Source organism: Staurois parvus, unplaced genomic scaffold, assembly GCF_062004578.1.
Source record: "Staurois parvus isolate SC_StPar_1 unplaced genomic scaffold, SC_StPar_1.0 ptg000169l, whole genome shotgun sequence".
In the NCBI taxonomy this organism is placed as follows: domain Eukaryota; kingdom Metazoa; phylum Chordata; class Amphibia; order Anura; family Ranidae; genus Staurois; species Staurois parvus.
The window spans coordinates 2,247,451-2,272,960 of record NW_028317965.1 but is presented as its reverse complement, the minus strand read 5'-3'; the positions used below and the strand labels follow the sequence as shown (position 1 = coordinate 2,272,960).

The following is a 25,510-nucleotide window of genomic DNA, read 5'->3' as shown; positions in this document are numbered from 1 at the left end:
TGCAGGAGTCTCAGCCACAGCACACAGCTCAGAAGGAACAGCCCTGATATGCCGTTCCTACAGAGCGTATGCACCGGTGATGTCACTGGTTGCTGCTCTGTAGAATATATTCATTTTACCTACAGGTAAGCTTTATTATAAGCTTGTTGTAGGTAAAAATATAAAAATGAGAGTGCACTACCATTTTAATACCAATAAACTGCTTTAAATCATCATATAAATATATATTTGAAATCAAATCTTTATTATTTTTGGCAATATCATGATGTGGGCGGATTTCTGCCAGTCACAGTCTGTGACATGCCCCTCCAGCCTGTGTCGTAGAATAACATGGAGGTGAAGCCTCCATCAATCAAGATGTATTATCCCACCCCCACCCCCAGAATGTTTAGCTGGTTAGTGGGCATAGAGGAGGAGAGAGGGAGTGGGCTTTCACTTACCGCCGTGTAAATGTGTGACTCTATAGTCACATTAGCTGGTCAGATGTAATAGTGGGGAAATGCTCAGGATAGAAATACAATGAAAACTGAGCATGTGCACTAACTGCCAACACTGCTCTGCAAAATTCCAAACTGCATTGGGGACAAGGACAGGAGATGGAGATAAAGCAGGATTAACCAGGTTTTATTGCAGAATGCAGAAAACAAATCTCATAGTGACTGAGTGAGTATGAACAGCATGTAATACAGCATTTATTGATAGCTTTTAATGATGTGGGTTTAATGACACTATAATACATGAAACGGTCCCTAATGCATGGAAGAGAGCAGAGTTCTGAAGAAAACAACAAGGGGCTATGTAGGAGACCTCATAAGGGGTACAGGAAGAGAGAAAAACAAAAGAAAACACGCTGGGGGAAGGGAGGACGAGGGAGAGGAGAAGGGAGGGGGGGAGAATGCCTCAGGCTGCCACTGCATGACCAGACAAAAATACTGCACACCTCACAGGAGTGCAAAAGTTAAAGATTCAATGCCCAAGAAACTGGTTCAGAGTAGTATATCCATAGAGTCCAGATCTTCAAGAATTTGTCATGCTTATCCTCCAAGATGGCCGTCAATTTCACATTAACCATTGTACCAGTCAGGTGTGTTTTCACATCCTGAAAATTAAGTGTCAGAGATTTCCAGAAGTGGGCAATGGTTTGTTTAATGGGAGTTTAAATAAAAGCTATTATTCCGGCCTGTTCCTTTATATGTGTTTTAGTTGTGTGTTGAGCTATTTGGTTCTTTCCCCTTTACTAATAAGGACCTATAACTATAATCCAGTAGAAGGAACAGGAACATTCTCAAAACTCTATTTTCGTGGGTTTTGTCTTTACAATACAGATCGATCTACCAAAGTGATTCACTGGAAAAAATTCAAAATGATGCCTTTGCCAGACTTCCCAACCTGACAGAACTGTAAGTAATTGGTTTTTGTTATGGACAGTCCGCACACTATTTTTGAATCTAAGTTCAAAGAATAAGCATAGTAGCAAGTAAATTAATGATGTTCTGTACTGTTTTCACTTATCAGCTCTGGCTAGCTTTCTGCAGATCCACATTCATGCCAAAATTGCAAATATTATACTGTTCTCTCAGCACTATTACATTTTCTTCTTTCTCCTTGTTAATTTTTAAATTATGGAAATGAATGGCTTTCTGCTTTATGTACAGATTTATCGTATACTTTCCAGAACTTTTAAATTAGATGTAAACCCTAGCTGGATGGCATTCAGTTTGCTAACACACTGTGTATTATTAACAATTGCCTTTTATAGTAAGTGAAATACTTGTGTAGCTAGCCCTGTCCTTCAATTATTACTGACCTTCAGATGACTAACAGCTTACATTGTGGATGTTCTAAGCACAGTTACTTGACAATAAGGTCCTATGCACATCATCTCCTGTGTGGTTCTTTCCTTAGGGTGTTATAAAGAATGGGCACCAGTCACTTTGATTAGTATATATTGTAAACAGCTTTATTTACTTTGGTACATATGGCAAAGCGGGTAAGGCATCAATCAGGATACCACAAATAGCAGATGTTCTCAAACAACGGACAATGCTCTAATTCAGCCTTTCTCAACCTGTTCAACACAGGTGATCCCTTGAAATAACATTATGGTCTCAGGGAACCCGTGCTAAAAATGACTATCTCTACAATTCATGGTACATTAGTGAGATGATCAGTGAGAAGAATGTTCCTTACACTTGTGATCATGTGATCATTGGGAAGAAATACCCCCTTAAAGATAGCTAAAAAGGTAATTGGTGTCAGTGGGAACTTATCTGAGAGGCAGAAACTGCTCATGTCTCGAGGAAACCTGGAGGAACCCTAGGGTTCCATGGAACTGTGTTTGTGAAGGAAGGCCGAGGGCTGGGCCCACAGATTCAGAGGGTACACGATGCCACACAGACAGCGGCTTTTTTAAAACAATTACGTTTACTGAACAGTTATAGTGATCATGTAGTTGAGCATACGTAAACAGAATGATAACAGCGCATAACCATACAGTAAGAATAATACTGTCTAACACTAACCCCGTACTTGCGGACTTTCCCCAATGTCCAGAAAGCAGCCTGGCTGCACCTGAATGTTCCTGAGCAAGATATAACATTGGGGTGCACCCTAAGTATTGCGCAATACTATTTGTAATCCAAAGGAAAGCGGAGTGTGTCTCTTATAATTTCCTGGTATATCCAAAATGTCACTGAACACGTGTGGTGCGATGTGCTGCGGCAAAGCCGCACTTACAGTTCCCTGGCAGGCTCTTGGTGCTTTTTCCTGATCCACTCCAGAACCGGACCACACAGTCACTTGTTTCCTGGTCTTGTTGTGGTGAATCTTCCCTAGGTGCCGTCGCCAGACTCCACTGTGAGCCGTAAATCCTCTTCCAGGCCCCACACAGATTCTCCAGACGTCCTCAGCATATACCAGCCAGACACAGACTCCCTGTCCCTTCCTCCTCTGCACCGGATCTCCTCCCCTTCCCATAGAGTTTGTGATGCAGTAAGTCATTTCTTAATTGCAGCCTCAAACCTGCATTTACAGTTCACTATGACCCTTCTGAGGGTCCTACTCGGCCCCTAAATTAGTATTCATTAAACTTTATAGGGTAAATAAGCATTTATCTTGTCTTAGCAAAAGTCACTGCAAAATCGATTCTTGTACTTTGCTGCCATCTACTGACCAAAGAGCATATTGCAGGCATATTACAGTTTAACATTACACATCAGTATTTCATGCCTCCACACCCTTACATTTGAGAAACCCTGTTCTAAGCCTTTTCTAAGGCCTTCTGTTCCCTTATATATTAGTCTCCATTCCCTCATACAGACCATGCTGGCTGGATGTCTACATGGCTTTGTTTTCTTGGGATTAGGAACTTGTTCACACCAGCAGCTGCGTTAGAACATAACTGAGCATGTCATAGGATGGAATCAGTGCCAATCTCTTTTTTTTCTTTTAATGAACTCTATTGAAGCAGCACACAGTGACACTGCATCACCTTCCATTGAATCAGTGCGATTTAACATCTAGTAATCCAAAGCATTTTAGAAAGTGGCTGAATTTCTGAAGTTCAGTTTAAGCTCACTGCACACCATACAAATTCCAGCTGCTTCCCAGTTTGCTCAATGGGTGGTCATCATCTGCCTTTCACAAAAAATTTATTTTTCCAAATATCAAAGGAATCGGGTAGAAAATTGTCAGCCACAAAGTGTCTGTCTTCAACCAAATGCAGCTGCTATTCAGGAGTTCTGACAGAAGGCAAGCCCTGCTGTCTAAATACAATAGGCACAGCTAGGACTGCGCACTGGGCACTGGGCACAGTGTTGTCCTTTGGCGGTTAGGGCACTGGGAGCTTGTCCATGCCCTGATCTCCATCTGCCTGAATGACAAAAGTGATGCTTCTGTCACACCTTTCACTGTAGCAGCTGGAGAACGAAGCACAGAGCAATGGGTACAACAACTGCTGGAGAGAGGATTCTACTCTCTCCTTCCTCCAACAGCAGGCTGACTTGGGTGGGAGAAAGTAGGCCCAGGAAAGAAGAGGAGGTGAAGGTGAACAGAACCCACTGGTGGGTGTCATTTTGTAAGTCAGATGCCGCCCACACCAGTACCTTTGGAGAGACAGGAAATTTTTGAAACGGGAGCTATTCCACCTTCTATAGGAGTCCAATCACGATATTCCCAACGCACACATTCCTGGAGATGGCTGTTCAGTGTGGATGGGTGCTGAAGTGACCGCCAGCTGGTAACCATAGACACTCAATGTGAAGAAATGTCACCAGTGCACCTTCCTTCCTCAAACTGGTCCAAAGCTTTATTAAGTGGTCACATGGTGCATACAAAAGCAACATTTTGGGGGCCATGCAGTGCCCCCTTGTCAGGCAAGTGACCACAAAAACTGAGGACACAAATTCAGGCAGCAGTAATTAAGACAAAGAGCTTGAGATTTTTTGTGTCTCTTACATAATATTTAGTATCCCAACAAGGTATTTTGCGTTGGGGACACGGCATTTTTTTTTAAATTGATATTCATGAAAATGCAACACAAAACTCAAGTTTACGAAAATAGGAAGTGGTGATGTTTGAGAAAGAATGTTTTCTTTGACATGTTTTGTCTAGAGCTTCATCCATCTGACCTGTATAATGTGGATGAAGAAATCTATTGCTGTTTTAAAATCCAGTCTGTAGATTGAATTAAAAAGGGTGTAGGGATAGCTTTAGTTTTGATGTGACCTCAGGTAAGCCATACAGATCCCCCTTCTCCCCCCAAGATTGGTTCCCAATGGCTACAAAGAACACTTTTAACAGCCACAAAGGCACATCAGGGCAAAGAATATAAATAGTATTTATCAATGAGCTATTAGTTTTCTGCTGTGCCTTGCAATATTAAACCTGCCATAAAATGCCTGAAAATATGAGCAAAATCTTTATCATATAATGTAACAGCACAGGCTGTGCATCAAGTAGTTCTTCTAACAGTGACCACGATCGTGATGAATCTTATGATTAATTGTCATTTTCAGACAAAGTTGATTTCTTGTAAGTTTTTTTAATATAATCCCTAAAAAAACATCAAAAGAAATTAGCTGACTGGCTTGTAGGGTGGGGTCTTTGTCCCCTTCAGGGCAGGTTAGAAACCACAAGCCATAAAGTAGTTTTCCACACTAAGCTTCTTATGGCATTATCCTTTTCAAGCCAGGACCAACAGACACTATAAACCTCCTCTCTCATTCTCAGTGTAGCACTACTCCCTTAGGATTTGTTGAGTATCTGGGTCCCCCTATAGTCCTGCATAGCCAGGCAACACTCATTTCCCACATACTTGTATCCAGGAGTCAGTAATCAGTCTTTGAGCTTGTTTTTTGATGTTTTATTAGGGGAATTTCAACTTGGATGGGGTAGGGGAGTATATAGGATGCCCAATGGAACTTATGAACTGAGGACAACTTCCTGGAGCTATTTACAAATCTCTGCTGCAATACAGTCTTTTTTGGAGAACTAGCCAGCATCTCCTATAGTATCACCCCAGAGCCCAGATAAACTCTTCTTTACCCAGCTGTCTGGAGGTATTCCTGAGCAGGGGATCCGGTGCCTGTCATTTTAAGAAATTTGACAGCCCAGTAGGTGGTAAATCTGGTTTCCCACCAAAGTGCTCCTTACCCTATCTGGCCCAGGGGGTTCAGGTGTACTCACTCAGTCCTTCTGCTGTGCGGCTGGTGGGTTGGTGACTGCTACCAGGCCTTCTAGCTGGGCAGCTCATTCCCTGCTGCACATGTGGTCCTAACTCTGGGAGCCAGTGAGGGTCTGAGCTCTCGTCCTTCCCAGCTCCAACTGCCTGTAGGTGAGCCCCTCTCTCCATCTGGGCCCTTTCCCAGGCTCCTGCCTTCAGCCTCACATCTTTCTCTCTGACTTCCACCTGAACTCTCCTGCAGCTGAGCAGACTCAATCATTTTTAAGGGTTTTCCTGGCCCCTTGCCAAGCCTCCTGTTGGGGACTTGCCAGGCTTCCTCAAAAGTGCAGATCAGCCACTCCTCAGCTCCACCCACTGCTTCTAGACCTTTCTTCAAAGTTCTAGAGCAGAGGGAAATTCCAGAGGGCTGGTCTGCAGAGCCTCTCAGCTCAGACCATGATTTGACCCCTGCTAGCTATCACACCCAGGCTGTTACTCAGCCGTCCTAGCTAACAATTGAGGTCTAGCTACCTGTAGCTGACTAGGAGGGTGATAGTTCAGTATCCTTTACCATCTCACAATGGGGATGCAGAACATGACCCATTCCCCCACTGACACATGTTACTTCATCAATAGCCATACTATATATTTTGGTTTCTCTTCACCATACAGGAACACACCATAGGAAGCTACCACACCTGTTTTGAGGCAAAGCCTTGCTTTCGTTACTTCCTAGGCCAGCTCCATAGGCTAACTTTGCACCACAGCAGGCTCCAATATGGAGCCCAAGCCAAGGGGTGAGGAACATGAAGCACACCTGTCCTCCCACCAATCAGGGCCTCCATCAACCTCATATGTCTTGAAAGAGTGTCCCAACCTGAAAGGTTAAAATGTGTGTTCTCTCAAATGTATTTACTTGCAAGGGCAAGGGTCAGCCTGGCAGAAATGTTCTGCAGCAGCCCAAGGCCACCTAACCCAAAGGTTTGAATGGCTTAACTCCCCAGGATAAGGTTCTTTTGATACAGCAAGGTTACACTTGTTCCTTACATAGACACTCCTCTCAGCAGATGACACAGACAACTTCGTCAGTTAAATAAAGTTTCTTTTTACTGACAAACTCAGAAACTACAGATACACTTCACATCATTTTCCAAGACATGTTCACATACATGTACAACTGATTGCATGCAATTGGCTTTGCCTTTTGCTGAGTAGAATGGCTGTGCTGCTCACTCAAAACATTGTTCCTAGTGGTTATAGCGGCAAAGGTGCATAGAGAACTTAGTGCAGCCCATCCCTGATCCACATGAAGATGCCAGTACATCAATATAGATCAGCAACGTAGTTATTTTTATTATTGTAAATGTACAAATACAGCCACAAAGATAACAACACGTTTTGGCCATTTAGACCCTAATCATGACATGGCTGAAATGCGTTGACATATTTGTGGCTGTATTCCTCTGTTAAAAATAACCACTTTTCTGACCTATACCAATGTGCCAGCATCTTCCTATGGATTGTGTACCTGGAAGGCTTCAGAAACCTTTTTGCCAGGAGTTTTAGAGCTGTTTACAGATTTTAGAGGAGGTTGTAGCAATCCACCATTTGTTTCTAGCCTATATCTGACTTGGATGATGTCCATATTAACAAAATTAATGAAGCTTGGTTTCCCTGAAAATTTGCCCATTGAAAGAGTGGTGATGAAGAGGAGAAACCACATCACAGCAGTTGGTCCATGCGGATCTACTCCCACAGGACTCTCTCTCTGGGATCGGTCCTCTGAAGATATTTATACCTCTGAATACAGAATATTCAGAGGTATAAATATCTTCAGAGGACTGATCCCAGAGAGAGAGTCCTGTGGGAGTAGATCCGTGTGGACCAACTGCTGTGATGTGGTTTCTCCTCTTCATCACCACTCTTTCAATGGGCAAATGTTCAGGGAAACCAAGCTTCATTAATCTGCAGAGGTAGAAGCCACACTCAAGCTAACCCCTGCTGCAATCAACCAGAATATTTAGAGTAACACTACCAGAATTAAAATGTAATGTCAAGCACAATAAAATAATAAAATTAGGTACAGCCTATATAAAAATAATATTACAATTAAAAAATGAATTAACAAATTGTGCAGATTTTAATGTCATGGAAGGACCCAAAATAAAAAGGTTGGCATTCTACACAGTGATGAGCAGTATAGTCAGCCAAGATAGTTGCGTACTAATATTGTATAATACAAAAGACAATACTTAATGGCATTTTCTCTTTTTGCAGAATTATCCGTAACACAAAACATCTGGTATATATTGGTCATGGAGCATTTGCCAACCTACCGAACCTAAAATACTTGTAAGTTTTTTTTTTTTGTTCCTCTTAAATATGTAATAATTATGTTAAAGTAAACCTGTAATGAGGAAGCCATGGAGGGACTACCATAGCTTTTCTCTCCTCCTATAATCTCTAGTTCCTTTGTCTGCCATTCTGGAGCTCAGGCTTTCATACGTTGAGATGCTGGCAATAACATGCATGCAATAACTGATTTAATAAATGCATATCGCTGATCACTTTGCAAGGAAATTTTCCCCTAGCTGAATGAGGTGAAACTCTTCCATCATCCAACTTGTGCAAGCCACCACATTCACTAAGCTAAGGGAAAAATGATCTTACAAATTGAAAAGCCTATTTGCGTTTAGCAAATCAACTCTAAGGTGTTTTTGTGTCACCTTGGCTTTACTTATTGGCATTGTTGCAGGTCAGTGACTATAAAAGCACACCATTTCTGAGCTTGGTCTTTGTAGAATGCTTGAACCACTATCTATCTGCATACAGATAACTATATCCATCCTATAGCTGTACCTCCCTACTATTTCCTATGGGTTCTTGAACTGTGGAGAATGTGATTTATTTTACCAGGCCTTATCAGGAACTTCTCCCTTGAAGGACCCATAAGGCTCTTACAGGATTCACTTCTGGTTAATTGTTTAAAAAACATGTAAACCCAACATTTCATATTCCGGATTTGTGCCTGCTATACCATGTACTTGTATAAAAAAAAGTTTCCTGTTCTCTTTGTATTGTTTCCTTTGTGTGAAATTCCTGGTGTTCCTGCCAGTCCCTCTGCTTTCCTATTAAAAACAGTCCACACTAGGCATGAGAGCACAGCACGGTCAGTTCTTCATTGCTTACAACTGTGCTGTGAGCTGTAATTGGTCACAGCGATGACATGTACAGACTAGGCCAATCACAGCCCATCTATTGCATGTGATCAGCTACTGAATCTACTGAATTAATCAGTTTCATTCAGTAAAAATTCTTGCTTATACCAATGTAATTTGTTGGTATAAGCCAGGGGTATTGAATTAAAATTCAAGGAGGTCTGGTTGCTAAAATTTTCTTCTGGCCAAGGTCCGAATAGGGTATGCCCATCACTGTGCCCCCTTACATTAGGTGACACCATCAGAGTGCAACTTTACTTCATGTATTCCCATCACATCAGTTGTCCCCATCAGATTGCCCCTTTACATCAGGTATCCCCATCACATTTCCACCTTGCATCAGGTATTCCCGTCAGAGTGCCCCCTTACACTCAAAGTACCCCTTTCTATTATATTTCCCCATCAGAGTGCCCTTTTTCATCATATTCCCCATCAGAGTACCCCTTTCCACAGTATGTGCCCATTTGTGCCCCCTTAACATAAAATGTGCTCATCAGAGTGACCCTTAACATAAAATAAGGGACATGCTGATGGGCACATTTTATGTTAATGGGAACTCTGCTGGGCACATTTTTATTAAGGGGCATTCCGATGGATACATTTTATGTTATGCCCATCAGGATACATTTTATGTTATGGATACATTCTATGTTGTGCCCATCAGCATGCCCCTTAACATTAAATGTGCCCATCAGCGTGCCCCTTAACATTAAATGTGCCCATCAGCGTGCCCCTTAACATTAAATGTGCCCATCAGCGTGCCCCTTAACATTAAATGTGCTCATCAGCGTGCCCCTTACCATAAAATAAGGGGCACTCTGATGGGCATGTTTTATGTTAAGGGGCACTCTGATGGGCACATTTATATTAAGGGGCACTCTGATGGGCACATTTATATTAAGGGGTACTCTGATGGGTACATGCTATGTTAAGGGGCACTCTAATGGGCACATTCTATGTTGTGCCCATCAGAGTGCCCCTTAACATTCAATATGGCCATCAGAGTGCCCCTGTAAGACTACACCCTACCTTGAGGGCAGACAGGAGCTGTGCATGGATCCTTGCTGGACGCTTGTGTGCAGGCAGGGAGCGGGAGTCGGAGAGACAGTGAGTTAAAATGGGCAGGGCACACACGTGATGTCATATTGCCGTGATGACCGCCCTGCTCAGCGGCGGATCTGTCATTGAGTGCTGGCGGGCTGGATGTCCAGGCAGCAGCGCTGCTGGGACCGTTTGCGGACTGCAGTCCACCATTTAGTGACCGCTGGTATAAGCAATCATAATATGTAAAAAACAAAATCCTGATCACTTGCCCAGAGTAATACAATGGTATTATCGTAATATTGTGTTGCTCTGGTAAAAGGAGTAGGAAAAAAAATAGCAAAAAAAAGTTTTTTAAAAAGTAATACAAAATTCAAATAATTTTTTTTTAACATACTGTTGCCAGTCAGTGTCTTTGATCATCGCCACAACAGTTATATGGTGATGCTGTAGTGTGCTGGTGACAGTATATAAAAAAAAAAAAATAGTGAAAATTTTTTTTCATGTCTTCATTTTCCACAAAAATATGACAAAAAATTATAACCTCAAAAAACTTGAAATGCCTCTTACTAAATACTTCAGACTGTCTACTTTCCAAAAAGCAGTCATTTGGGGGTATTTGTACTGTCCTGGCATTTTTGGGCCTCGAGAAATGAGATCAGCCATCAGTAATTCAGGATTGATCAATTATTAGATATATCCCATAGTTTGTGGACTCTATAACTTTCCTACCAACTAACTAATAAACACTGATTGGGCTATTTTCGCCAAAGACATGTAGCAGAATACATTTTGGCCTAAATTTGCGTAGAAAGATTGTTTATTTGCAAAATGTTATAACAGAAACATAGAAAAATGCTTTTTTTTCAAAATTTTCTAACTTTTTTTAGTTTATAACACAACAAATAAAAAAACCCAGTGGTGATTAAATACCACCAAAATAAATCTCTATTTGTGTGAAAAAAATGATAAACATGTAATATGGGTACAGTGTTGCATGACTGCGCAATTGTTTTTTAAAGAATATAACTGGATACTAACATTTATAGGTAAAATTGATCCAGGGAATATCCAATTGCCTCTCGGGGGATAAGGAAGGAATTTTTTCCCTGCAGGAGCAAATTGGGTCATGCTTTGCTGGGGGGTTTTTTGCCTTCCTCTGGATCAACTGTGGTGTAGGATTATAACTTTTTTTTTTTAATGGTTGAACTGGATGGACTTTTATCTTTTTTCAGCCAGACTAACTATGTAACAGTGCTGGAAGGTCAAAATTGGCCTGGGCAGGAAGAGGGTAAAAGCGCATCAATAAAGTTCAGAAAGACAGTGGTCAGCTTGGCCTGAAAGCTGCTGCAGGTATGCAAAGGCACCTATAGGTGTTAGCCCTTTATACCTGTAGACAGATATTTTTTTATTGTTAGGGCCTGTGTTGACGGGCTTTGTGTTTGGGAGGATGGGCAAATGCAAAATACTTTCAGATGCATTCCACTTGCATTATTATTATTATTATTATACAGTATTTATATAGCGCCAAAGGGTTTTCTCAGCACTGTACAATAGCAAGGGGGACAGAACATGAGACAAGACAGAAACAATACAATACACGAGGGGTTCGAGGGCCCTGCTCTTTTGAGCATTATACATCAGATTGAGAGTCTTCTGAGATCATTCAAAGTTCACTGACAAATACTTATGACCCGCAGTCATCCTCCTTCCGACCTGCATCTGACCTCCCTCTTAGCTGCATCAGCCAGCTCCAAGCATCTTTTGCATTGCCATTGACTTGTATGGTCAGAAAAGCAGTTCTGATGTGAACAAAAGTCTGTTGACACAGGTCCTTTTAGTTTTCACATGGTCTTTTTTTCATTGCGCCTGCCATAGAGTTGTAATAGAGAAGCCATCTATTGATTAGATTGCAAGTAAAGACTGTTCTGTTACATTCTTTGGCAAACAGTGATGCAGGTACAGTACCCCTGGTCAACAAGTTGTGATAAGATCACTACATTCCCTCTAGTGCCTATCAGTTCCAATGGAGTGATCCTAATCTCCCACCATAGAGACTTGCAGACAAAGCCATGAACTAAAGAGGTTTGTCCTCGTGATTTATGCCAGTCCTGCTTTAAATACCTAAAGCAATGTAGTGACCATAGTGTGGATGTGTAACTCCATTGCCCCAACTTTGGTAAACACCAAGCATATATAGAATGATGAATAGAGAAAGATATGCAGTGTGTCACAACCTAAGAACAATGGTTTCATGATGTCACTGTAGCCTCGGAGGGGATGCTGGTGGTAAAGTTTGTGGTTGAATTAGAGGACCACTTTACGCTGCACACAGGTTGATCTGTTGTCTCTTGACCATTCTAGTGATGATGGACCTATTTGCTTTTACTCTGTTATTATAAAACCATGATTTCATAATGTCGCTGTGGCATAGGAGGGGAAGCTGGAGGAAAAGTTCTTCGAAAAATGTTATTGTTAAATGAGTGGACCATTAAATAAGTGGACCTCGGCAGGGATGCTGGTGGAAAAGTTTGTGGTTGAATGAGAGGACCACTTTACGCTGCACACAGGTTAATCTGTTGTCTCTTGACCATTCTAGTGATGATGGACCCACTTGCTTTTACTCTGTTATTATAAAACCATGATTTCATAATGTCACTGTGGCATAGGAAGGAAAGCTGGAGGAAAAGTTCTTGGAAAAATGTTATTGTTAAATGAATGGACCATTAAATAAGTGGACCACTTTTTGCTGTACACAGGTTAATCTGTTGTCTCTTGACCTTTCTAATGATGATGGACCCATTTGCTCTATTATTTTACTCTGTTATTTGCAGGTTCCTAAATACTGATAGACAAACTATATTTTCATTACTGGATAGCCAATGTATTTTCTTGAAAATTATTTCTAACGATAGATTACGGGCATCCTCATAAAAATGACATTCTTTGTAGCCATATATTCTACATGGGTTATTGCAGGTTAAATGTAATGTCTGCTGTCATAAATTGCACAGCTGCTCTTCCCTGCTACTTGTTTCAGGATTTCCACTGATTTCTTATACACAGACTGCTTCTAAGTAAAATAACCTTTGGATGAAGCATCTGTCTATGAGACATATTAATAGCCTAACCTACCTCTTTGCATAATGTCATCCTGTTTGTCATCCAGAAGAGCTGGAATGGAGGAACCTCATCTCCAGGAGGGTCTTTAAAACATACATAACCCAGGGGACAAATGGCTGTTATGGGCTCATGGCATTGTTATAAAACAACATTTAGAGGCTAACTCCAGCCTTGTGTAGCCTCAACCCTATTGCGTGACAAGTAACAATTGCCCAGTATATGGCGATAGGGATGTGTACGACAAGCACGCTACAATTACATTTGCCACCAAATGGTGTTTTTCATTATTGATATGCCTTTAGTTCATTTTATTAATATTTAAGTTTTTGTGGTTTTGGTTAGGCTTAACCATTTCAATACCGGGCAATTTTACACCTTCCTGCCCAGGCCAATTTTCAGGTTTCAGCGCTCTCACACTTTGAATGACAATTGCGCGGTCATACAACATTGTACCCAAACTAAAGTTTTATCATTTTCTTCACACAACTAGAGCTTTCTTTTGGTGGTATTTAATCACCGCTGGGGGTTTTATTTTTTGCTAAATTAACAAAAAAAGACCAAAAATTTTGAAAAAAAAACACGTTTTTCTTTGTTTCTGTTATAAAAGTTTACAAATAAATAATTGTTCTTCATAAATTTAGACCGAGATGTATTCTGCTACATGTCTTTGTTGAAAATAACCCAAATTAGGATGTATTATTTAGTTTGTAGGAAAGTTATTGAGTTCACAAACTATGGTATAGATCTGAATATTGATCAATCCTGAAGTACTGACAGCCAATCTAATTTCTTGAGGTCCAAGAAAGTCAGAACAGTACAGATATCCCCAAATGACCCCTTTTTGCAGAGTAGACAGTCCAACGTACTTCATAAGAGGAATGGCGAGTTTTTTGAAGTTTTATTATTTTTTGTCATAATTTTTCGCAAAAAGGAAAAAATTTAAAAAATTATTTTCACTATTTTTTTTTTACATACTGTCACCAGTGCAGTACAGCATCATCATATAACTGGCATAGCGGTGAACAGGGACACTGACTGGTGACAGTATGAAAAAAATATATATATATATATTTTTTATTATTATTTTTAATGTTTTAGTACATTTTTTTAAATTTTTTTTAAGATTTTTTTTTCTTATTTTACTATGACCAAAGTAGTACAATGTTACCATAGTAACATTGTACTACTTTGGGGAAGCGATCAGTATTTTTTTTTTTTTTTACACAATTTGCTTATAGCAAAGAATTACTTTGCTATAAGCAAGCATTTACCTGAATGACATCGATTCATTCAGGTTTTTTTTTTTTTTTTGTGCTTAGCTGTGATTTGGCCACAGCTAATCACATGACATGTGCATGTGACCTGCTGTGACCATTCACAGCTAGGCACTAGTATACAATGGATGGCATTTTTGCGGCCGCCAAACGGCTATAGGCCGGGCGGCTAATGGTTAAATTAAAACTAAACGGAAAACTTTTTTTTTTAGTGTTCAATAGAGTGGAGAGGGATTAGAACACCTGTCAAGTTTTGTTACGGTCCATTATCATTCTAAGGGATAGTAAAGGAAAGCCCAAATTTTGGGTTGTCCCCAAAAAAGTAGTAGAGGGGAAATTTGTCAATGTGGACACTAGTTCTGGTGACCTGGGGGTCATCAATAAATTCCCTTAATTTGTAGAGATTTTCTCTCACTTCCTGTTTTGGCGATGGGACAGAACATGAAGGAAAATCTGCTAATGGAACAGAGATGGAAAAACATAAACTGACAGGGGTTATAAACCTCAATAATTCTTTTTCCAAAATGAAAAATAAATCAGGTTAAACAAATTTGTTACAAAGTATGTAACAGGGGCGGACTGACAACTCATGGGGCCCCCGGGCAATAGGGGATGATGGGGCCCCTGTGTCCTTCCCCAAACTCAAAAAAGCCTATGAAAAAGGTACCAGGGGCATCTCATGGGTCCCCCTACTGACCCCGGGCCCTCGGGCAGTACCCGAGTTTCCAAATGGTCAGTCCGCCCCTGGTATGTAAGTATGTTTAATGAATAAATACATAATCAGAGGTTACATTTAGCAGGAAATTCATGTTAAAACAGTAGACCCAGATAAAGGAAATTACATGTAGACCTTGACGTGTTGTTAAATGTATGGTTCTTTAAAACAATTGGAGACCTAATTGACCAATTGGAAAGCTTTGACGATAGGAAGGGGTGAGCCAATCTTGAAATATAAGGGAAAAGATGATATTTATATCCAATCAGATCAATGTATATTCCTCTGCCAAATGCTGAAGTCTGTTTCATGGTGTTAGTGGTGGAGGGGGGTGTTTCGGGTCTTCTGTGAGCTTGTTGACCAGGGGTTCTGTGTCTGCACTACTGTTAGCCATACAATGTTATGGAATAGCATTTACTTGCATTCCATTCAGTAGATGGCTTCTCCATTAAACTATGATAGGCACAATAGGAAAGGCAGATTGAAGACTACAAGTGCCTGTGCTAGCACACATTATATATACAGTTGCAAGAAAAAGTATGTGAACCCCTTGGGATTACGTGGAGTTTTGCATGAATTGGGCATAAAATGTGCTCTGAACGTCATCAAACTCACAACAATAGAAGAACACAGTCTGCTGAACATAATACTACACAAACATTAGATGTTGCCATGGTTTAATTGCACATAACATGTAAACATTCACAGTGCAGGGAGGAAAAAGTATGTGAACTTTTAGACTTAATAACTGGTTGACCCTCCTTTGGCAGCAATAACCTCAACCAAACATTTCCTGTAGTTGCAGATCAGACCTGCACAACGATCTGGAGTCATTTTGGACCACTCCTCTTCACAAAACTGTTTCAGTGTAGCAATATTCTTGGGATGTCTGGTGTGAATCGCTCTCTTAAGGTCATAGGCCACAGCATTTCAATCAGGTTGAGGTCAGGACTCTGACTGGGCCACTCCAGAAGGCGTATTCTGTGCTGTTGCAGCCATTGTTTTGTTGAATTACTTGTATGCTTTGGGTCATTATCCTGTTGCATCACCCATCCTCTGCGGAGCTTCAGTTGGAGGACAGATGGTCGTACGTTTTCCTGCAAAATGTCTTGATAAACTCTGGAATTCATTTTCCAAACAATCATAAGAAATACATGCAGCCTAGATCAGGCCACTGCAATCGGAAGAAGAGGATGTGCTAATCTGTGATAGGTATTGAGTCATATGAGTAGAGTGGATGGAGAGGCCAAGAGCGCCTGTTAACACTAAATTGTATCACTATCTTTTAACTAGCTTTAATCTGTGGATCTACTAATCACTCTGTCATGTAGGTTTTTACTGAAGATAATTTCTGATTATCTATGCTTGAATCAAAAGCCAACATTTGACACTTTTAAAGACTGCCCTAGAATTCCAGCTTGTGCCTAACTACCACTGCTCTACAAAAGAAACAATGGTGGAATACTTCTAATAGATTTTTTGCTATGTTTAATAATCTAGTAACTTATAAGTCCTACTGCTGGAGAACAGCACTTTCATTATGGGGTTAGGAAGGGGTGCCATCAGATTGTTCATGAGCTGTAAAACTAAAAAAAGAGAGAAGTTCAAGTCCCCCTAAGTTCCCAGTTTTTGGTAAAGTTGACCTTTAATGCCAAGCCCAATGGAACCCTCATTGTAAATCAGCTAAATATCACCAGAAACCATCCCAAAAGACTCATGCAGCCTGAATCAGGTCACTGCAGTTGGAAGAAGGGGATGCGCTAATCTGAGATAAGTAATGTAATGAATGGAGAGGCCAAGAAGGCCTGTTAACACTAAATTGTCCAAATCCTTTGGTCAGCTTTAATCTCACTCTGACATGCAGGTTTTTACTGAAAGCAATGTCTGATGATGTATTTTATTTCAAAGCCAATGTTTGTGACAGTTAAGGACTGCCCTGGAACTACAGTTTGTGCCCAACTACCACTACTCTTACAAACAATAGTGGAAGACTTCCACAATGGATTTTTGCAATGTTCAATAAGCTATCATTTAAAAAAAAGCCTACTTCAGGAGAATTGTGCCTTCATTGTGGCACCAAGAAAGCCTCTGAAAACCAAAAAATACTTCCATCCGGGGCGGACTGACCATTTGGAAACTCGGGCATTGCCCGAGGGCCCAGGGTCAGTAAGGGGCCCCATGAGATGCCCCTCGTACCTTTTTCATAGACTTTTTTGAGTTTAGGCAAGGACACAGGGGCCCCATGATCCCCTATTGCCCGGGGGCCCCATGAGTTGTCAGTCCGCCCCTGCTTCCATCAGATTTTCCATGAGCATTTTATGCTACCTGAGCTCTCAGTTTTGGGTGAAGTTGGCCTTTAAAGCCAAGCCCAACTGAATCCTCATTTTAAATCAGCTAAATACCATCCAGGTGTCTCAAAGCAAAATATGTTCAAGGCTTACAGTTTGTTTTCTCTCTAAAGCACCCACAGCTTGAGTAGAAAAGTCTGTGCCCTGCCCTTTGTTCTCTGTGTAGAAGTGGTTTATTGCAGCGGTCCAAAATGCTCAGTCAGACCTATAGCACTGCAATCAACAGGATTCACATTCCCTGATGATTGCAGAGCTCTGTCATGCACTTGTATGCAGAGCCTGAGGTGACGAGGGTGGCTTCTTGCACAGTTCCTGTTTGACCACCCCTGGACATTGAGACAGGATCTGCAGGGGCAAAGGAAGGGCAAAGTGCGAAGTGAGAAGGAAGTTAAGAACTCTGGTATCTGATGAGCAGACGGAATGCTCTGTGGAGATGCTAAGATTAGTTAAAGGTGGAGTCAGTTCCCAAACCTGGTTGAATGATAGATGAGTGGAGGTACATCAGGGTGTAAGCAGAGTCAGGAAAATTGGCAAAAATCAGGCAGTGAGCTACAGATTTGATAAGCAAAGCAGGAGGCATGTAGGACCTCTGAAAAGAGATCACTGCTTCTTCATTGAAATCTAGGATCCTTTTCTGAAATATACTGGCAAGGGACTGGCTTTTCTACTCAGGCTGTGGCTGCTTTTTAAGGAAATCAAGACATTGTACACATTTAGCTCCATGGAATATATTTAAAGTGCATATTTAATTGGCCTTTAACAATAGAGAACTGGAGAAGAGATCAGAAGTGATCTCTAATGTGTATTGTTGAAACAGCTTTCACTGTAGGAAAATTTACCCAAATGAAATGGACATAAAAGAACAACCTCATTTCGTTTCTTGTTTTCTCAAGCTTGCGCGGCTGTCTTACTTTGGACATTACAACATAATTCATTTTTTCAATAAATCACTTGGAGCTCTGGTTGCCGCTTCTGCAGCATCTTTTTTTTTTTTTCAATGAGATTACCTTTGCCCAGTCACTAATGATCCCCTGTTGCTGTAAATTGTCATTTAGTCATAGAAATACATGGATGCTAAAATAAGAAGCTTTCTGATGACTGCAAAAGCCTTCAAGAGGCTGTCAGGGACTGTAATGGCATAAAAAAAAACCTGTCATCCTTTTCATGTCAGGAATAGTGTTTAACAGAAGAAAAATCATACTTCACCTTATTTTTCATACTTCTATTCATCCAAATTCATTTGGTATAAGACTTTTCAAAGATCATCATATGTTGTATCACATGGTTTTTAAAAGCTTTAGGCCCCTTTCACTCGGGCGGTCTGGTCAAGTTCACCTGTCCATTTTTCCCAACCAATTGGACCCTCCATTCTCCTCTATGGATAGTCGGAGGTACACATCAACCTCTGATCGGATCTGGCAAAAACAAACAGAATTGGGATCCGTTTCCCTCTGTCTGGCTGGATTGGAATGGATTGGATGGCAGTTGGGTCCCTGAAATGCATTGGATACTTTTTGGATTGTCCTCTTGACTTTTATTGGAATAAAGTTGTATCTGGACCTATTAGCAGTGGTGTGGCAATTCAGTTTCCATTTTTGTTATATTATACTACAAACCAAGAAGGCCATAGACATCCTCTGGGGTGTAGAAGCTGCATGACCAGGAACCAGAACATTTCCATATTTTAAGATAGTAATACCTTGAGAAAACCATACAAGTCCAGTGCTATTTTTTTTAATTTCCTCAACACATTGAACTTGCTAGAGAATATGATTCCTGATCACAGCCAGAGCTCTCTTCTCTTCTGGGAGTGTCCAATTACTCTCTATGCTGGTGTAGCTCCTCCACCCCTCCCCTCACATCCTTCATAATTGTTTATGTAGCTGTTGGGGGAAGAGCGAAGAGAAATACTAGAGCAACCATTCTTAACCTTCTGTAAACTAAAGGAGATCTTAGAATAATTTTAAGGTTTTGGGAAGCCCCTGCTCAAATAAAATACATTTTTAGTGGTCATTGAGAAAATGCACCTTACATTGATGGACACTGTGAAGAAGAATCTAATGCTCCCTTTATTGTGATTAGAGATGAGCGAATCGAACTCGGCGAAGTGGAATTCGTTTCGAATATTAGAAAAATTAGAAAAAAGCAGTCTGCATGCTTAGTTGCTTGATTTTATACACCTGTGGCCATGGAGATGATTGGAACACCTGAATCCAATGATTTGGAGGGGTGTCACAATACTTTTGGCAATATAGTGTACCTCAAGGTCTCCACTTTTATTAACACAAACCATATTGCTGATATCTGGAAACATCTCAATCCAGTCATTAAGGTCTTAACAATTTATTCCAATCATCACACACATTTTGTCATATTGATCAAATATTAGCAACTCATTAATACTTATTTTATTTCCAGTTGGCAAATATAAAAACAGTTCCTTGGTCAGTGTCCTGCCATTGTCCTGGAACTATGGCTTGTAAGTAACTGGGGTAAATCCTCCACTTTGAATATAACTCTGCCTCAGCATCTGTGAACCATGTTACAGAGCAGCTGTTCTTTCCTCATTGAACTCATGCCCTATGACATTCCCTATAAGTAGAGATGAGCGAATCGAAGTAGGCGAAGTGGAATTCGCTTCGAATATTAGAAAAATTTCGAAAATTAGCAGACTTCGGATGCGCTAATCGAAATTTTTCCAAAAATGGCGGCGACATGTGCGGCGACGGAGCAGGGATCTCTGGGAAGGCGCGCAGACAAGGCGCGCTGACCCATAATGCATTCATTCATGACATGTGATTGCATTAGCCAATCAGCAGCCAGCCAGCCAGCACTGTGTAATGGTGGAGCTATAAATTGCGGCCATCTTACAATTCTCCATTTGCCTCTGGTCATTCAAGAGAGACAGATCTCTCTGTATCAGGGACACAGAATCGTTACTTAGGGACACAGAACCGTTACTTAGGGACACAGAACCGTTACTTAGGGACACAGAATCGTTACTTAGGGACACAGAACCGTTACTTAGGGACACAGAACCGTTACTTAGGGACACAGAACCGTTACTTAGGGACACAGAACCGTTACTTAGGGACACAGAATTGTTACTCAGGGACACAGAATTGTTACTCAGGGACACAGAATTGTTACTCAGGGACAGACACAGAATTGTTACTGAGGGACACAGAATTGTTACTGAGGGACACAGAATTGTTACTGAGGGACACAGAATTGTTACTCAGGGACAGAAACAGAATTGTTACTGAGGGACACAGAATTGTTACTGAGGGACACAGAGTCGTTACTCTGGGACACAGAATTGTTACTCAGGGACACAGAATTGTTACTGAGGGACACAGAATTGTTACTGAGGGACACAGAATTGTTACTGAGGGACACAGAATTGTTACTCAGGGACACAGAATTGTTACTCAGGGACACAGAATTGTTACTGAGGGACACAGAATTGTTACTCAGGGACAGACACAGAATTGTTACTGAGGGACACAGAATTGTTACTCAGGGACACAGAATTGTTACTCAGGGACACAGAATTGTTACTGAGGGACACAGAATTGTTACTCAGGGACAGACACAGAATTGTTACTGAGGGACACAGAATTGTTACTCAGGGACACAGAATTGTTACTCAGGGACACAGAATTGTTACTCAGGGACAGACACAGAATTGTTACTGAGGGACACAGAATTGTTACTGAGGGACACAGAATTGTTACTCAGGGACACAGAATTGTTACTCAGGGACAGACACAGAATTGTTACTGAGGGACACAGAATTGTTACTGAGGGACACAGAATTGTTACTGAGGGACACAGAATTGTTACTCAGGGACACAGAATTGTTACTCAGGGACACAGAACTGTTACTCAGGGACAGACACAGAATTGTTACTGAGGGACACAGAATTGTTACTGAGGGACACAGAATTGTTACTCAGGGACAGACACAGAATTGTAACTGAGGGACACAGAATTGTTACTGAGGGACACAGAATTGTTACTCAGGGACACAGAATTGTTACTCGGGGACACAGAATTGTTACTCGAGGACACAGAATTGTTACTCGGGGACACAGAATTGTTACTCAGGGACAGACACAGAATTGTTACTGAGGGACACAGAATTGTTACTCAGGGACAGACACAGAATTGTTACTGAGGGACACAGAATTGTTACTGAGGGACACAGAATTGTTACTGAGGGACACAGAATTGTTACTCAGGGACAGACACAGAATTGTTACTGAGGGACACAGAATTGTTACTGAGGGACACAGAATTGTTACTCAGGGACACAGAATTGTTACTCAGGGACACAGAATTGTTACTCAGGGACAGACACAGAATTGTTACTGAGGGACACAGAATTGTTACTGTAGGACACAGAATTGTTACTCAGGGACACAGAATTGTTACTCAGGGACAGACACAGAATTGTTACTGAGGGACACAGAATTGTTACTCAGGGACAGACACAGAATTGTTACTGAGGGACACAGAATTGTTACTGAGGGACACAGAATTGTTACTCGGGGACACAGAATTGTTACTCGGGGACACAGAATTGTTACTCAGGGACAGACACAGAATTGTTACTGAGGGACACAGAATTGTTACTCAGGGACACAGAATTGTTACTCAGGGACACAGAATTGTTACTCAGGGACATACACAGAATTGTTACTGAGGGACACAGAATTGTTACTGAGGGACACAGAATTGTTACTGAGGGACACAGAATTGTTACTCAGGGACAGACACAGAATTGTTACTGAGGGACACAGAATTGTTACTCAGGGACAGACACAGAATTGTTACTGAGGGACACAGAATTGTTACTGAGGGACACAGAATTGTTACTGAGGGACACACAATTGTTACTCAGGGACACAGAATTGTTACTGAGGGACACAGAATTGTTACTCAGGGACACAGAATTGTTACTCAGGGACACAGAATTGTTACTCAAGGACAGACACAGAATTGTTACTGAGGGACACAGAATTGTTACTCAGGGACACAGAATCGTTGAATTAAAGAGTATGTCAGACAACATGCAGAGGAGTGGCAGAGGAGGCAATGTTTTAGGAGCGAGCAGACGTGGCAGCAGAGGAAGGGGTCGAGGCAGCACTAGTCGCAGCCAGAGGCCAGTGCTCCCGGTGTCATCCAGCGGTCGTGTCTCCACCGACAACCCTGCCGTCATCGATTGGTTGGCTCGGTCGTCTTCCTCTTCCCAGGTCACCTCTGACACCTACAGCCAACGGTCGGTGGGTACGTCAGACACAACCGTTAGTTGGCATGGCCCGGGAGCAAGCCCACTGAAATCACGTGTCCTCTACCTGCTCCTGTCCTTTGGTGTTCCCTCACCAAGCAAAGTATCGCATGCTGTGGGCTCAGCCCCACTGTACAGTGAGGAAGAGCTAACAGAGGGCGGTCAGGAACGGGGGGAGACATCCGCCTCTTCAGCAGCCAGACGAAGAAGTACTGGCGAGGAGAGTGGCTCAGTAGCCGGTCTAGAGACAGGTCTGTCTCCTGACCCACACGCAGCCGAGGGGGCTAGTAGTGAGGCGGAGACCCTAATTGATGATGATGAGGCTGATCGCACTTGGCAGCCTCGTCGTCATCAGGCTATTGCTTCCGCATCATCAGGAGAAGAGGGTGCCAGCTTGGCAGCGAGCAAAACAGTCGGTGGGTTGCCCAGGAGGCAGCAGGGTCGCAGCAGTGTCAGTGGAGGCAAACGGCCACGGAGTAGAGCACCAGCTCCACTGCAGCCTACCACCACGGCCAGTAGTGGTGCCGGTGTGCACGGAGGAAGTAGCAGTCAGCCAGTGAGGAGTAGCGGGGGCAAAGTTTCCTACTCGGCGGTGTGGCAATTTTTCATCAAGCCGCCCGAGGAAGTAAACGTAGCCGTATGTCAACTATGTGGCCAGAAAGTCAAGCGTGGCCAGGGGGCCCATGTTGGGACTACAGCGTTGCGGCAGCATATGCAGCATCGCCATTTGGTGGCCTGGGAAAACCGTGATAAAGATACGGCGGTTCTGCCTGCCCTAGCCCCCGCTCCATCACCCGCTCCGTTACTTGCTCCGTCACCCGACGTCAATCGCCCTCTATCAGCCAGTCAAGGCTCCAACACCTCTGCTGAGGGGAGTTGTCGCTCGTTGGCATCTTCCGCTCGTTCAGATGCTCCTTCTCCTGCTACTCCTCTTCACGGATTCCGTCAGCAGTCTTTCTTGGAATCCGTTTCCAAGAGACAACAGTTTGCGAGCACGCACCCGACGGTGCAAGAGCTGAACGTGCTCCTGTCCAAGTTGCTGGTGCTGCAGTCCCTCCCTTTCCAAGTGGTGGACTCAGCACCTTTCCGAGAAATGATGGCTTGTGCCGCGCTGCGGTGGAGAGTGCCAAGCTGGCATTTCTTCTCCAAAAAGGCAGTGCCAGCCCTGCATTCACATGTAGAAGAGATGGTGGGCCAGTCTTTGAGCATGTCGGTCTCTGCCAAAGTGCACGGCAGCGCCGACGTGTGGAGCTGTAACTACGGTCAGGGACAGTACATGTCATTTACGGCCCACTGGGTGAACATGGTGCCGGCACAGCCGCACCAGCAACTTGGACAGGTCACGCCGCTTTTGCCTCCACGTTTGCACGTCCTTGGTCCGGCAAAGATGTCCGCCTCTACCACCTCTTCTTCCGCCGTGTCCTCAGCCGCCACCCCCGTGCCAAGTCCCATTACCCGACCAGCATATCACATGTGCAGGGCGCAACGGTGTCACGCTGTGCTGCACCTGGTATGCCTTGGCGAACGTAGTCACACAGGGGAGGAACTTCTGAGTGTAATGAACAGAGAAATCGACAGATGGCTGTCTCCGCGCAAACTGAAAATCGGAACCATGTTGACCGACAACGGAAAGAACATGGTGTCTGCTCTGCATCAAGGAAGGTTGTGCCATGTGCCATGCATGGCTCACGTGTTCAATCTGGTTGTCAAGCGGTTCCTAAAATCCACCATCCCACTGCAAGACATCCTTAAAATGTCACGTAAACTTTGCATGCATTTCAGCCATTCCTACACCGCAAAGCACACCCTCCTTGAGCTGCAGCGGCAGAACGGAATTCCACAGCATCGCCTGATCTGCGACGTTGCAACAAGGTGGAATTCAACCCTACACATGTTAGACCGCCTTTACGAACAGCGAAAGGCCATCACCGATTTCCTGATGTTACAAGCGGATAAAGGTACTCCCCTGTGTAACTTTGATGTCAGCCATTGGCAGCTCATGCGTGACACCTGCCGCTTGCTCAGGCCCTTTGAGGAGGCCACGCTATTCGTGAGTCGGCAGGACTATGGGATGAATGACGTCATTCCTCTGTTGCACGTGCTGGAACAAATGCTGTTAACAATGGCTGGTCAGGGTGCGGTAGACGTGGCGCACAGATCTCAATGCCACATGACCCCTGTGGGGGCAGGACAGGAAGAAGAGGAGGAGGTAGAGGAGGACATTGGTGCTCAGGAATTATTGAGTGAAATGGGTGGTTTTTCCACTCAGTGGACAGGAGTGGAGGAGCAGGAGCATCTGGTAGAGGAGGAGGAGGAGGAGACAGAGGACCCAGACGCACCGTGGCAGTATGCTGTGGAGATGGAGGCAGGGAGTCCCTCGCATTCCTTGGCACAAATGGCCCATAGCATGCTCGGTTGCTTGCGTAGCGACAGCCGAATAATAACCATCAGACAGAGGGATGACTTTTGGCTGTCCACCTTGTTGGACCCTCGCTACCGTTCAAAAATGGTGGCCTTTTTCACACCTGCTGAGAGGGAGGCCAAAATAACGTACTATAAAAACCACCTATGTAGTCAGTTGGTCTCTGCCTTTCTGCGCCAACGTCCATCCTCAGACACTGTGGGCCCTGTGCGCTCGCGTTCCGCTGCCATGGCAGCAGGGGAGGGGTGGGGTGGTAGGAGCAGTGGCAGCTCCACCAGCAGCGGCTGCCACAGTCTGCAGTCGATGATGAGTAGCTTTCTTCACCAGCGCAGTGAGGAAACTACTAACCAGCCGCAGCAGCAGTAGCATCAGGTGGACCTGGAGCAGGACCTCAAACAACAGGCTTGGGCCTAC

General features: G+C 43.0%; 1 protein-coding gene across 2 annotated transcripts in view; it reads left to right on the top strand.

The window, feature by feature from the left end:
• The window catches only part of LHCGR (luteinizing hormone/choriogonadotropin receptor), a 209,596-nt gene that overhangs the window by 66,580 nt on the left and 117,506 nt on the right, over positions 1–25,510 (top strand). For both annotated transcript variants that reach the window (XM_089676442.1, XM_089676441.1), the window contains exons 3-4: positions 1,326–1,400; positions 7,940–8,014. In XM_089676442.1, coding sequence (XP_089532568.1) covers positions 1,326–1,400; positions 7,940–8,014 — 150 coding nt within the window. The remainder of the gene's footprint in view (positions 1–1,325; positions 1,401–7,939; positions 8,015–25,510) is intronic.